The following is a 14,952-nucleotide window of genomic DNA, read 5'->3' on the forward strand; positions in this document are numbered from 1 at the left end:
GATCCCAACCTGAAATAAGTCATTTCAGGGAGGTGCCCTTCTCATTTCAGGGAGGGGGGGGGTGCAACAACAAGGAAGAAAGAACCCCCCTGAAATGATGGCGGATAGCAAAGAAGCTATTGCTTCCCTTGCTATCTGCTGTTTTTTTTTTGTATTCTGACAGCTGCTGCCGTCAGAATGAAAAAAAAAACAGCATTGGAATGAATAGCTAGACTGCTATTGGCTATTTTAATTTGCAATAGCCAATAGCAAGCTGGCTATTGCACCTGCCCTCTTCTTCTGTCAGTCAGCAGAGGAGGATCTGATGGAGAACTTCAGATCCACCTCTGCTGATTGACAGCAGCAGTGGGCGGGTGCAATAGCTAGTCTGCTTTTGGCCATTGCAAATTGAAATAGCCAAAAGCAATCTAGCTATTCATTCCTATGCTGTTTTTTTTTTGTCAGACTGCCGGCGGACAGCGGCCCTGATGTCAGGAAAAAAAAAAAGAAACAGTCAGCAGGGAAAGGTTTACTCTGCTAGATAAGCAAAGTAAACCTTTCCGGGAGAAAATGTTTCTCTCCCGGGTGTCCGGGGGCCACTAGCGGGAAACTCCTGGAACATCCGGGAGAGTTGAGATGTCTGATATGGTATATGGAAGCTGTTGTACCTCCCAAAGCCATTTTAGTTCTGTATTTCATATCTACTCCTGAGATTTACACAGCCCTGCAAAACAGCAAAGCCAGATACTACTTTCCCTGTGATATTTGTAGACTACAGAAAGGATACCAGGGTGTCTTCTCTCCAACCCAAGCCTATTAAATAACAGCAAAAGTGCAGAAGCAGACAGCTGAGGTCATCTCTCTGCTCTCTCCTCTAATCACCATGTTCCTTGTAAGGATATTTGCATGCAGCACACCTGACTAGCTCCCAGTCCTGCCCCTTCCTCTCCCAGTGTGAGTGCTGCTGTATACGAGATTACATGAGACTGATACTAAGTTAATTTTTATTGCTTATACTAGTTACATTTAAGAAATACATTTATTTATTTATTAATGAATACCTGTCCTAATTCATTTTGCCCTCATATCTGTCTGGAGTTTAGCTTTAAAAGTTGCCAGTGGCACACAAATAAATCCACTACTCAGTGAATGTTGTCCCCATTACTGCCTATGGCACAGCATTACAAAGGTTATCTTAGTCATCTATGTCTTGTGAACAAAGATGAAACGAGGGGGCACATTATCCCAGATACTATATTACGTTTTCCCTAATGTTTAATGAGCATTAAATTGATTGCATGCACTCCAGCAACCATTGCACGTCATTGCTAAGGGCGGGCTTCTTAAAGGGGATGGCAGTGAACCATGCCTGTGTAATGAGAGTCTACATGATGAGACTGTGTGACAGGTTGGCAATGCAGGAGAACAATTAGGAGACAGGGACAGAACTTGTTGTCCTAGGAAGTGCTGGAACAAGAACCTTCAGGTCAGGATCATCAGGTATTATTTAATGAAAGCTGCAGATTTGAAAGGATTGAATAGACGTTTGAAAGAAATTGAACATGTTCACACATATATGAGTAATCGGGTTTTCATAATTTGTAATATTTGCATTAAAGTTTCCTATTCTACTCACTTAATGCCCCCCTATAACATACCCAAATCCTGAACTTATTTTATCATTTCAAACTAAATTCACCTTTATTTTTCCTTCTATGACATCAGTATGAGTGTCATGCATCTCAATTGTATTGCCTCCGTGTTTGTCCTGAATGCTCCTCCAGTTTGGGCAGCTGTAAGTATTCCTCTTTTCATCGTGCAGTCTGAATAAAAGGAAATACAGACCTTTTAATAATATAACCATTAAATCAGCATAGACAAAAAAAATACCTATAAACAAAAGGAACACTCAAGCATTATGTGGCATTCTAGATCAATGGGGCATGTGAAGATCAATACACGGTAAATAAATAGTAGTATCCGGGTGAAAAGGTGGACTGCCGACATCCTTTCCATAATTAGATCCAATATTTGGATGGGAGGAAACAGAGGCGGGGCTCATAGAAGACAGAAAAAAATAGGTTCATTCATAAGTTTTTAATTCTCCTTAAGAAGCTAAAACGAAGATGAAGAATCACGTAAGCCTCCTAAAAGACTTTTTTTCTGTGGGATGGTAGGAAGCGCTGTGGTTCCAAAGGAAGATGCTAAAGGAAATCATCTGGTCAACAACAGCAGGAAAGCGGATTGCTCTGGTCTCTGCAGCAGGAAGTCTGAGCCTCTGCAGTGGTCTGATAAGGGAAGCCATGTGGGCTTAGCACAGGATCCTTGTCTGTCATCTCTGCATCAATCAGCACACTTCCTCTCAGATGGCCTTTCACCCAGATAACACTAAGCACTGCAAGCTCAGTTATAACTGCGCACTACTGTACCAAAGTAGAAGTGATAAAATGGAGTACCTATGCCTTAACTGATCAGAAAAAGATACATTACAGTAGTGCTCTCTGAGATAAGACAAAGAGGTTGGGAGTATGCCACCCTTCCCTTTGGCTTACAAATAGCTAGCTTCAAGAGATCAAGATTTTAAAGATAAACAGGATAAATAGACCCTGTGCATAAACCCTATGTAAAAATGAGTGAGGTATCTATACCTAGGTAGCCTACTTTAATGCCTACTTAGTGGGACTTGCAAAACCTCATTGCCATTTGATGTTGTACTGGTTATCCCTGTGCATACAGAGTCTGATGGATGCAACCTATACAGTATGTCCCTCTTTGATGACCTTTACATTTTTGCAACCAAGAGACATTGTTTTAGGGACAGATTACAATTGTGAGAGTATAGAGAATAATCTAATATTCATCATTACCTACTTGTGTTGAATTGCTAGAGTGGGATGTATGCAGTGTACGATCATATTAAAAGGAGAAGTCCAGGGTAAATATAATATTAAACATTCATATTCACCCCAATGCTTTAGCATCATTGTGACGCTGTCCCATGCCATATCTAAAACCGAGAGCTGATCACGTGAACACTGATCAGTCAGCTCTTGCCTCTGCTAACAGTATAGGGCAGTGACTATCAGTCTCTGAAGGGTTTCCCCTCCTCTCTGCTCCTCCAGTGCTGCCTGGAGCTATAGGCTGGGAATGGGGTATGACCGACTGGCCCCCAGATGCATGCAAACAGGCAAAGCCAACTGTCAATTAGGCAACTGTGGTGGATCCCGACGATATTGCCTATGGCACAGCTCTGACCTGTCATTTGGTAGCGAGCATTTGCCCACTGTTGGCTGATTTTGGGTCACAGGAGTACATAAGTAACAATATTCTTATAACAAAAATGAGAATGAAAGACAAAAAAACTTAGCTGTACTTCTCTTTTGACTCCATTAAACAAAATGGTATATTAACATTCTGCAACTTTGACATTCTGTAACTAAAGCAACTTACTATTTATGTATCCTGTTTTACAAGTCTAGGTTAAAGAAAGCTTGTTAGAAAGCTACTATCAGGTATAACGTACAAGCAACTTTAATGGTAACTGACCTGGACAATGTTGACTGAAGTAGACAATAGCAGCCGTGTTCAAATACCACAAAATATAATTGTTCTAGGGTGTTGGACAAAGGTTTTTTTCAACCCAAAAGAAATGTTTTAAAAGGATTGGCAGTGAAACAACAAACTTTGGTGATCTGAATGCCTGCACACCAAATTGCCATTTAATGTATATGAGTACCTTTAAATTTCCACCATTTAAAAGCGATCTTCATGTCAATAAGACCTAAGCAGTTCACTTACTGAGATGACGAGGTGCATTCCTCCAACAGCTGCCATGTCCACTGGATATTAACTGGTGATGGAATCCCAGATGCAGTACAAGTTAGCGTAGAACGTTTGCCAAACTTGATTGATTCCACAGAAGTAGATACCGCCTTTTCACAGATGTGTGGAGGGACTAGAAAGAAGGGTAACAATGGCTTTACCTTCCCTCTCCACCTTTTTACAATGTTTTTTTTAAAATATAAAATATTTTTACTTGTTTTTTTAAAAAAAACTTTGACCGTGGGTTAGTAAGAACAACTGTATAATTGCCAGAGTCTCTTTCGCTGCATTCATTGATAGAAAGGAAGTACGGAGTTTTGTGATTGTGGGAAAACATTTTACCATTTTTAAGCCTGTAAGAAAGGCACAGCAATATTATTTCTTACTTCAATGAAACATATGAGTGCCTTTCAAAAAGATCTTCGGAAAGAGCTCATACCATTTGGCCTCTGGATCAGGAAATGCTGTAAACTTGACTGGTATCTTGACACGATCTCCAGATTTCACGATAAACACCTTCTCCATTGTCTCATCGATTAATATAAAAGGTTTTTCTGAAAATACATTTGTTTAGTCAACCAAAGATGTTGCACTTTAAAAAAAACTGTGCGAAAGAGTGACACTAGTCACCAGATAGAATTATAAGGCAATTAATACAATGCAAATAAAGCTTGAAACTGAAAACCTGAACTGTGACATGACCATGTACTCACCATACACAATGACCGTGGTGCTGTTAGTCTTATTCATTCCTCCTGTATCTGCTGTGCAACTGTAATTCCCTCCATGTCTCAAAGTTATCTGTTCTATCGTTAGTGAACTCAACTGCTCCATTTCGATGGGTGCATAATTTAATTTCCCTTTAATCAGCGCCACTCCAACATCCTAAAATTGCAAACAAAATAGCCTTCACTAAAGTTCCAAAATAAAAGAGTATTTTCTAAATATTTCAAAGAAAGGAATATAACAATAGTTTGATTCTGTGGCAAAGAGAAATCAAAAACTGTCCTAGAGAATGCTACCTGTAATGTCAGATAAGCCCTCCTTCCCACTATACTGTATATTATTTGAACCTTAAAAAGGTAACACTGCCTTTGCTTTTATTGTGACCCTGATGTGACATCTAACTAAATTCATATTGACTGAATCAACTCCTTAGTTAGTAGATCTATACCAGGAAAAGTAAGCCAGCTTCCATGATTTAACAGAATCTTCTTTTTTAGACTCTATAAATGGTGTACATGAATCATGATGTGGTGGAGTGTGTCTGGTCCTGCACTGCCATGCCTATTACCTGCTACCTCATTTGAAGGAATAGTGCTTTTATTTAGTGATATTAATTTTGAAGAGTGAAGGTCTTCAAGAACATGCAAAATACACATTTAAAATGCAGATAATTGCCCCTATGTGGTATGAAATGTGTATTTTGCATAAGATATATCAATAAGATTAGATATAAAAGATATTAATTTTACCAGAAAGAGAGGTTATGAATACCAGAGTGCCATGACCTGAACACACACACTGATGATTAATGGGAACACCCAGAAGATGGCACCATTTTCATGGTGTATGTTTATGTGTGACCTGCCAACATTTTTAGCCTGCACAAAACATGTCATAATAAAAAACTATAAATTAAGGAACCACTATGATTACCATCATTGAAGGATAGTCCCAACTGTATTTGACTCTGGCATTTAATGGAGTATGAGCTTTGCAAGTTAGTTCCAGCCTGTCCCCTACAGCCAGTTTGATCTGAGGATATGGGTTCATTGATAGGCTATAGATCCTATACTCTGAATGACAACAAAAAATTAAAAACGGTTAATTAATCATCACCAGCAGTAACATAACAGAGAAAAATTGATAGAACGTGTACGGTTGTTTTCATACCTATAACTACAATGATAAAGTTGCTGGATCTGTATGTTTCTCCATTGAGAGTTGTCTCACAGAAGACCATATCGACAAACCTCAGCAATCCACTGGAGATGGTGAACCCCTTCTGATAATGCCACTGAATATTGTGTCCATTGGGGAGAAATGTGTTGACTGCATATTTCTAAGGAAAAAACATTGTTTATTATTATGGTCTCGTGTGATCTATTCTTTGTTAACTGATCACTTAGTTCAGAGATATAGCGGGAACATTTTTTATGTTATAAACAAATGCCTGAAAGAAAGCTTCAGGAAATCCTGAACATGTTCAAGTTAATAAACACAGATGAAATAGCTTAACATAAATAAAGGTCTAAACATAAAAATGTAAAATTAATTATAAAAAAGTAGGCTAATGAATCATTCTTATTTGGACCCAGAAAGCAAAGCTATGGAACCAGAAGCATGCACTAATGGGTAACAATGGCATGGTATCCAATCAGCTGAAAAGGATGAAAGCAATATCATCACATACCAACAGTAAATTGGTATGCCTAGAGTGCGGCATCCACCAATAACCAACTGGCTTTAAACTATTTGAGGAGGGGTGCAGATCTTATGCAACCCTTAGGGCTTCAGGCATCTTTAAGAGTGCAGGGTTTTGTAACAAAGAACATTCCTTTCTCCCTTCACTTCACAGGAATAACGTAGGAGTTCTTTTCTTGTTATATTACTATCCACTTAATATTTTTTACAAGATTTTAATGATTAGATTTTAAAGATTTAAAGTCCAGCTCCAGCCAAAATGTTTTGATGGGACAGGAAAAAGGTTAAAGGCTTTGTTATGTTATGATTGCCTTCTGTTTCCCCATTTGGGAGATTTCTACTCACTTCTTCTCTTGAAGTGACAGGAAATCTCTGAAACTGAAATGAAGAGAAAATAAATTTTGCGCTCATGCACAGGGGTGTATGATGTAACATAGGATCTTGCTGGCAACGAGATTCTGTGTAAAATCTTGCCTGTACACTATACCCATGTAACATTTGTGCTAATGTTTACACACAGCTTATAGTGCAAATTTACACTAATGGTTGCTAGGATGCAGAACCTACCTGCATCCTAGCAATGAAGGACTCTAAGCAGCAAGGAGCTGCCTGTGTCCAAGCAGCAAAGAACAAGGGACACTAGCCAGCTCCTGCCGCTTTCTGCCCTTTGTTGCTAGGATACAGGAAGCCCCAAAAGAATGCATTTTTGCTGTGCGTATGTAAGCAATAGCACACAAATGCTATTGTTTGTACACAAGTACAGTGTTTTTTTATGAGATACTACATGATGCTGTGTATATAGTGCTGTGAGACTTTATAAGGATGTAAGTACTGGTTTTATTGTTTGAATCATTAAATGATTTTATGGTTTTATGCTATGTGAGATTTTAATATTCCTTCCTTATGGTATGGTATATATGAGGAATTATTAACATGCACAGACTGTAGCAGTCTTGGTTTATTGGAAGGAATTGGAACAGGAAAGAATATTTTTGACTCCCATGCAGTATTTACATTTCCATAAATAGAGAGGCAATCAGAGGGGTGAGTCTCTTCCCACTTTTAGGTGGAGGTGGTGTGCACAAATTAAGGTGGATTAATGAAGACACTTCTTTATGAAGCACGAAGAACTCACAGAAGCACAGGCTGTTATATATGTGGAATTTGTTTATTGTAAAGGACTGGGTGTCACACTTTGTATATGTACACTGAGTGGCCAAATTATTATGACCACCACATCAGTACTTCGTTGGGCCACGAGATGACTCCACAAGATGACTTAGTTGGGCCGCCTCGTGACTCCACGAGATGTTGAAAGGTGATGCGAGGAATCTGACACTGCACTGTTGCCCTTCTGTTGTCTTGTACCAGTCTTGCCACTCTCCGTTCTGCCCTAACATTGACTAGTCGCTGACGGCCACAATTCGCACGTTCAGACCCAGATTTTCGGCTGACAGTTCAGTCTTTAAACACTTTAACAATAGCTGCTCTTGAACATTTAACAAATTCTGCTGTTTTGCTGATACTCGCTCCATGGATCCGAGCTCCAACAATCATCCCACGTTCAAAGGCTGTTAAATCGCGTTGTTTACCCATATCGTCAGAAAAAAATCAGTCGTGGTAAACAACCTGCTTCCCTATTTATAATGGTCTGGCCCTCTAGCAACTTCAGCGTGAAATTACAAACGTCAGGTGGTCATAATAAACTGGCCACTCAGTGTATAATAACATAGAATAACAGGAGAAGCTCTGATGTATGTACTTTATACCCACAAAAGAAACAACTTGCTTGTCATCTGTAGGAGTTGTTCATGAAGCAGCCTCAGGGTGGGATTACTAGTTTAATGTCCCAAATTTAATATTGTAGAGTAGGGGATACATTTTAGTTTATCCCATTAGGATGGTTTATGTGTTACACCTAATGCGGAATACCAGTACACGTTAATACCAGAACATATTGGTACTTAGAAGTCCATAAATCCATAGTAAACATAGAATGTGTGAGAATTTCACTTACCGTACGCAGAGTCATGTTGAGATCAGGTCTTGAGACCAGGCATGGTATGGTCACAGATTCATTGCTGGAAGCAGTGCCATGGATGGTCACCAATGGAGATTTGATTGGCACAAATGGAGATGGCTGGTCTAAAGACGACATTACATTTATTTTACATTATTGCAGTATTCACTTCTCTGTGATGTTACTAATTCCTAGTGTAGATTTTACTAGTGCATTCTGAGACTAATTCTGATTACTACAAACAGCAGATGTGTCTATAGTATACATATTGGTAGTCATAATGATAGTGAATGTAAATAATCATGTTGTTGTACAGTATGTATGACTTCATTGACTAGATGCAACTCTATCTACAACAGGCATTTGTTATTTTGTCTACGGGGACTGTGCACCACTGTCTTCACTAAGTAAGGAAGCTCACTCACTCTTTTGCTGTTCCACAGTGGCAAATCTTAGAGTGGGTTGTTAGTCCAGTTTAGCAGCTTTATCAAGTTGACTTTCATTGGACCCCTTTTATCAAAGTCTGTGAATAAAAGTGCCTAGTCCAAACGTTTTCTTTCTTTATAAACTTTGGATAGCGTATGAAATGGTAAGAACTATTAATAGAGAAAGTGAACCTATCAAGTGGTGACACATACAACAATGAAAACCTAAAATAGCTGCTAAATGTTCTCCATTCTATCCAAAACAAAATAAATGGCTTAAACTAGACATAAACATTAATAACTGTTATGACTTCACCAAACCAAAACTCAGATGTATGCCTGCCTTGGAAATTGACAACTGAATTGCTGAATAACAACTGAATATACTGAGATATAACCATAACTGTCATAGATAAGACTCAATATAGCTTCATGTCAGCTGATAGGAGGAAATGGCTATTGTAGATCAATAAGATGGAGATGTATGAAAAAAGGACATGTAGATAAGATGGAGATATAGATAACATGGAGAGTGCTAAACTGCGTGTACCAGAAACAATCTAAAGGTAAATAAGCACAACATGAATCCACTTACCTACAACAGACACGTGAACATGTGAGGTAGCATTGCTTCCTTCATAGAAGCACTTGTACATTCCAGTGTCATTTGCTGTGAGCTCTCTAACCACAAGGAATTGGCAATAGACATTCTCGTTGCACTGAATCAGGGATATGCGGATATCATCAGTGCTGAGGTTCACATGCCATGTCCACTCTACTGGCTGCTCCCCACTAGGAAATAAAGGACATACACCATCCTGTTAATCTCTGCCATATGTCCTTAAATCATCAAAAAACAGCTTGTATAAATGATCCAATGTGTGATGTCAAAAGGTAATATGGAAGGTTATGTTTGTCCTATTTTACCATGCAGAAACCATACACTATATGGCCAAAAGTATCTGGACACCTGACCACCAAAACTATGTGAGCTTTTTTGGACATCCCATTCCAAAACCATGGGGATTAATATGGACTCTACTTTGCTTCTATACCAGTCTCCAATCTTCCAGGAAAGGATATACAAAAATTGTGGAGTGTGTCTATTGTAATTTGTGTCCATTCAGCCCAAAGTATATTTGAAAGGTCAGGTTGTGATGTTAGGCAATAAAACCTGGCTCACAGTTGGTATTCCAATTTCTCCCAAAGGTGTTCAATAGGGCTGAGGTCAGGACTTTGAGCCGATTGCTTCAGTTCCTCGACACCACACTCATCAGCATATCTTTGTAGACCTAGCTTTGTGCACAGAGGCACAGTCATTCTGGTACAGAATGGGTCTTTTGCAAACTATTGCCATAACGTTGAAAGCGCACAATTGTTTAAAATGTCTTTGTATGCTGTAGCATTAATAGTACCCTCCCCGGAAACATCTGAACTCAATCATTTGGGCGGGGTGTCTACATACTTTAGCCATATCGTGTATTTTGTGGTTAAACCATACGCTGTTGTCATTGTGCAACCAAAATTAAAAGTGTAAAATGTCAAGAGTTTGTAAATATTAACTGGGACACAATATGAGATTATTCCTTCTGTCTATGGATATATTTTTAAAACAGAAAAGATATTATGCCAATTTAAATTATTATTATTATTATTCTACAGGATTTATATAGCGCCAACAGTTTGCACAGCGCTTTACAATATAAGGGACCCACTATAAGGAAGACATTACAATACAATTCAAGACAAGATGGTAAGGAAGGCCATCTTATACTTTGAATTATAAAAAGCCTCTAGTGGTATTTAAAGCAGAACTCCAGGAATTTTTTAATTCTACCCCCGCACTGCAAGGGTTAACTGCTTGTTTGTGTCTAGGTTAAAAAAACAAAGATATACTCACCCAAAGCTCCAAGCCAGGTTTTTCTTAGACCGGTTCCTGGAATGTCTTTCTCCCTCCTCTGCAGTGGTCTAAGGTCCCGTATATCATCACGTCTGTACACTGTACATAGACGTGAGAATGCTGAGGAACATTACAATCTGCTGCAGAGGAGGCGACAGGCTGGCGGGAGCCATGACAGCTGGACAGCTGGAACTTTGGGTGACTGTATCTTTGTTATTGTAGACACAAATGAGCACTTAACCCTTGGAGTGTGCAATTCCTGGAGTTCTTCTTTAACATTACAACAAAGACTTAATCTACTTAATGCAAATAAAGCATTGGGACCAGATAACCAGCACCCCAGATACTTAAGGAACTACGGGAGGTTATAACAAGACCATTATTCCTCATTTTTAAGGACTCTCTAATGACTGGTAGAGTTCCGAGTGACTGGCGGAGGGCTACGGTAGTTCCCATATTCAAAAAGGGGGCAAGATGCCAACCTGGGAATTACATACCAGTTAGTCTTACATCGGTAGTTTGTAAACTGCTAGAGGGAATGATTAAGGACTACTTGGTAGAATTTGTTCAGGATAATGGTATAGTTAATGACAATCAGCATGGGTTTAGGAAAGACTGTTCCTGTCAGACTAACCTACTGACTTTTTACGAGGGGCAAATAGAGATCTGGATGGAGGTCTGTGGATGTGGTATATCTGGATTTCTCAAAGGCTTTTGATACGGTACCTCATAAACGATTACTATACAAGCTGAGGTCCATGGGCATAGATGGAAGGGTGTGTACATGGATAGAGAACTGGCTAAAGGAACGGGTACAGAAAGTATCAATAAATGGCGCCCTCTCAGACTGGGCTAGTGTCATTAGCGGTGTGCCTCAGGGTTCTGTGCTGGGACCCATGCTTTTCAACTTGTTTATTAACGACATCGGGGACGGAGTAAACAGCAAAATCTCAGTGTTTGCTGACGATACCAAAATTGGGAGGGTAATAGAAACGGACCAAGATAGTATAACATTGCAGGAGGACCTGGATAAAATAGGGGAGTGGGCAACTATGTGGCAGATGAGGTTTAATATCGATAAATGCAAAGTAATGCACTTTGGGATTAAAAATAAGCAAATGGGTTATACAATTATGGGTATGCCTCTAGGGAAGTCTGATTTGCCTCTAGGGAAGTCTGAAATGGAGAAAGATTTGGGGGTCATTGTAGACCATAAACTGAATAATAGATTACAGTGCCAGGTTGCTGTAAGCAAAGCTAGTAGAATCCTGTCCTGCATCAAGAAGGGAATGTTTTGCAGGGACAAGTCTATAATTTTGCCACTTTACACATCACTGGTTCGGCCTCACCTGGAGTATGCGGTGCAGTTTTGGGCACCGGTACACAGAAAGGATGTCCTTGAGCTGGAGAGAGTCCAGCGGAGGGCAACCAAACTCATCAAGGGGATGGAGGACCAGAACTATGAGTCAAGACTACTAAATTTAAATATGTTCACGCTGGAAGTAAGGAGAATAAGGGGGGACATGATTTTCATGTACAAGATGTTCTATAGTCATAGCAACAAACTCTTTAAGATTAATTCCGTAACAAAGACTAGAGGCCACCACCTAAAACTGGCAGAAAAAAAATTCAAACACAAGGGGCAAAGGGGGTTCTTCTCAGTTCGCGCGGTTAGGGTCTGAAACTCACTGCCACAAGCAGTGATTTCAGCAAATAGTGTGGAATCATTCAAGAAGCTTTTGGACGATTTCCTGACAGACCATAATGTACAGGGGTACAGGTACTCTTAAGAATGAGATGACTCAGGGACCTATACACACACACACACAATAGGTAGGAGTTGATGGACTTATGTCTTTATTCAACATCAAATACTATGTAACCATGTAACTATGTAACATTGGTATTAATTAATGGTAATACAAACAAAAGTTCATGTATGAAAAACAAAGCATGGATCTACTATTTACCAGGCAAATGAGTAACATATTAAAGGCGTCCTGCCTGAGCAGAAATATGTAGGCTATTGCTAGCTTCTGAAAATGCTGGTTGTCTACTTTTAATGATGATCATTGGCTTCAATAGACTCTAAGTAACTATGCCAGAAAAAGATTGAAGATCAGGAGTTCTGACTTCACTCTGACCTAACAGGCCACATGCCTGTTCTAGTTCAGTAACTCAGAAAATACTGAAGCACAGGACAGCCAAGCAACTAAGATCCATTATTAAATGAGTGGCCCCGTCTTTATAAATCCAAGGAGCATTTCTATCTTAGAAAGTCACTCAATGACATTGTTACATGTGTATACACATTTCCTGTTGGGGTTTCATGAATTTTTTTAGAAGGTGTAAAGAAGAGCTCACAGGTCAGTTATGGGTAAAATAGTTTAAGAGCTTAACTTAAATTTGTTTTAACTTTTATTTTGCAGTGTCATATTGTCAAGCTGACTCTTATTTCTCTTGGATACAGAAATGACCTTATATTGCAAAGGCCAGCTGTAAATAAAACCTTCATAAGTAACAAAACTGAAGGTAGGCTGAAGGAAAATGCATTTACTATTTCCCTATTAAACCAACACATGACATCCAACATATCTGAGGTACCAAACCAGCAAAAAATATATATATTTGGAGTTTATCTTTGACATACCTGCATGTGATGTTTAGTGTACTGTTTGAAGGCATTACAAGTGTACTTTTCTTAGTACTTAAAGTTGGGAACTCTGCAGAGAATGAAAAACAACAGGGTATAAAACGAGAACTTTTAAGTAAGAGCACAGTGTGTGAAACATCCACATGATACATTCTTAGCTGTGCACCTTCACCGCTCAGTTTATCATAACAGGAAGATGGTGCAGATGGTCCAGGGAGAAATGCATAGCAAATCAATTCATAGACTTGGGTGGGGTTCCTGTTATTATGCCAAGCTAGCTTCAATGTCCTTTATAACGGATGTGGGACATTGGAAATAATGAGCCCTCATCTGAAGATCTCACTCTGTTTGGACCAATCCTGAAATACTTCTGCTATGACAAACGAACTGGCCATCTAACTACTCATACTGGACTGACAAAATTAACCTGGCCTTAAATCCTCTCTGTGTGTCGTAGCATGTGACCATGGTCCTTTCCCACTGTGGACTCCCAACACCCTTCCTATGTACTTTACCGCAAGTGACGTGTGAACTAATTGTACTTTCTCATCTCCTTTCCTGTAATGTTGCATAACGCACCAGGAGGTTACTATTACTTACTGTAGGCATTATTAATAATATGTTTAAAGGTACATTATATATATATATATACCTTGATGAGCCTAATAGTAGTTGTCACATACACATAAATATCTTTGCTTAGGGAATATGGAATTGCATTAACGATAACTGATGAGGAAATAGACAGAAGTTTGAGGAAGGGAATGCAAAATAACAGGTAAAAGGTATCTACATTGGTTACCCATATTAATGTATGTATGTACTATAACATATTAACAGCTTGTGAGGAATAAACACCAAGTTAATACAAAATGTTACAAATTGACCAGTAAATAGTGACTTGTTCTTTTGTTTTTTTTTACATAGCTGTCATTGCTACAGTATATCAATATGATATGAGCAGGTGAAGCACATTTTAGCAAAGTGGGTTGGGGAACATTTTTTATTTATGTTGCTAATAACGTTCTCTTTTTTCCAGTCACAGACTTTTTAAATCTGTCCAAGGAAATTTTCATGGGATTTTGAACACTGATCAATTATACTGATTTTAAAACTACAAAAGAATATAGATAAAAATGATTTAAAGGAAATCTCTGGCATGTTCCATCCTTTCTAGAAATAATGCCAATAATGCAAAGCAGATTCTATGTACAAACCGGTATTAATCATATAATTTCTATAACCAATTCCATAATACAAACCATCCTAAAGCATGTTACACTGTTATTTTTTGTTATTTATTTATGTATTATTTACATTGACATATTTAATGCAAAAGTGTTAATCCACTTTTCATCTCTCACCTGATGCCAAAAGAGATCCCACCAGACAGCACTGCAGAATTACCACCAGCATCATATTAATCCTTAAGTCCTTCATTAGAAAAATGATATCCCAGTTCAGGAGCTCTCATGGACCGAAGACATGAGCAATGATAAAATACTGTGCCCAGTGATTGACCCGCTCCTGTGCCCAGTAATAGACCCGCTCCTGTGCCCAGTAATAGACCACCTCCTGTGCCCAGTAATAGACCACCTCCTGTGTCAAGTGATTGAACAGCTCCTGCGGCCAGTAATTGATTAGCTTGTGTGCCTAGTAATTGATCAGCCCCTGTGCCCAGTAATAGATCAGCTCCTGTGCCTAGTAATTGATCAGCCCCTGTGCA

The 14,952-nt window shown here is 39.0% G+C and overlaps 1 protein-coding gene across 1 annotated transcript in view; it reads right to left on the bottom strand.

The window, feature by feature from the left end:
- The window catches only part of KDR (kinase insert domain receptor), a 31,270-nt gene extending 16,564 nt beyond the window's left edge, over positions 1 to 14,706 (bottom strand). The window contains exons 1-11 of the mRNA XM_018575700.1: positions 14,591 to 14,706; positions 13,224 to 13,296; positions 9,269 to 9,465; positions 8,246 to 8,373; positions 5,698 to 5,866; positions 5,461 to 5,600; positions 4,515 to 4,686; positions 4,241 to 4,355; positions 4,041 to 4,154; positions 3,778 to 3,969; positions 1,679 to 1,802 (exon numbers count right to left, since the gene is read on the bottom strand). Of these exons, the coding sequence (XP_018431202.1) occupies positions 1,679 to 1,802; positions 3,778 to 3,969; positions 4,041 to 4,154; positions 4,241 to 4,355; positions 4,515 to 4,686; positions 5,461 to 5,600; positions 5,698 to 5,866; positions 8,246 to 8,373; positions 9,269 to 9,465; positions 13,224 to 13,296; positions 14,591 to 14,666 (1,500 nt within the window). The 5' untranslated portion in view covers positions 14,667 to 14,706. The remainder of the gene's footprint in view (positions 1 to 1,678; positions 1,803 to 3,777; positions 3,970 to 4,040; positions 4,155 to 4,240; positions 4,356 to 4,514; positions 4,687 to 5,460; positions 5,601 to 5,697; positions 5,867 to 8,245; positions 8,374 to 9,268; positions 9,466 to 13,223; positions 13,297 to 14,590) is intronic.
- Positions 14,707 to 14,952: the final 246 nt, after the last annotated feature.

This window comes from Nanorana parkeri, unplaced genomic scaffold, assembly GCF_000935625.1.
Source record: "Nanorana parkeri isolate BGI_ZX_2015 unplaced genomic scaffold, ASM93562v1 scaffold54, whole genome shotgun sequence".
NCBI lineage: Eukaryota > Metazoa > Chordata > Amphibia > Anura > Dicroglossidae > Nanorana > Nanorana parkeri.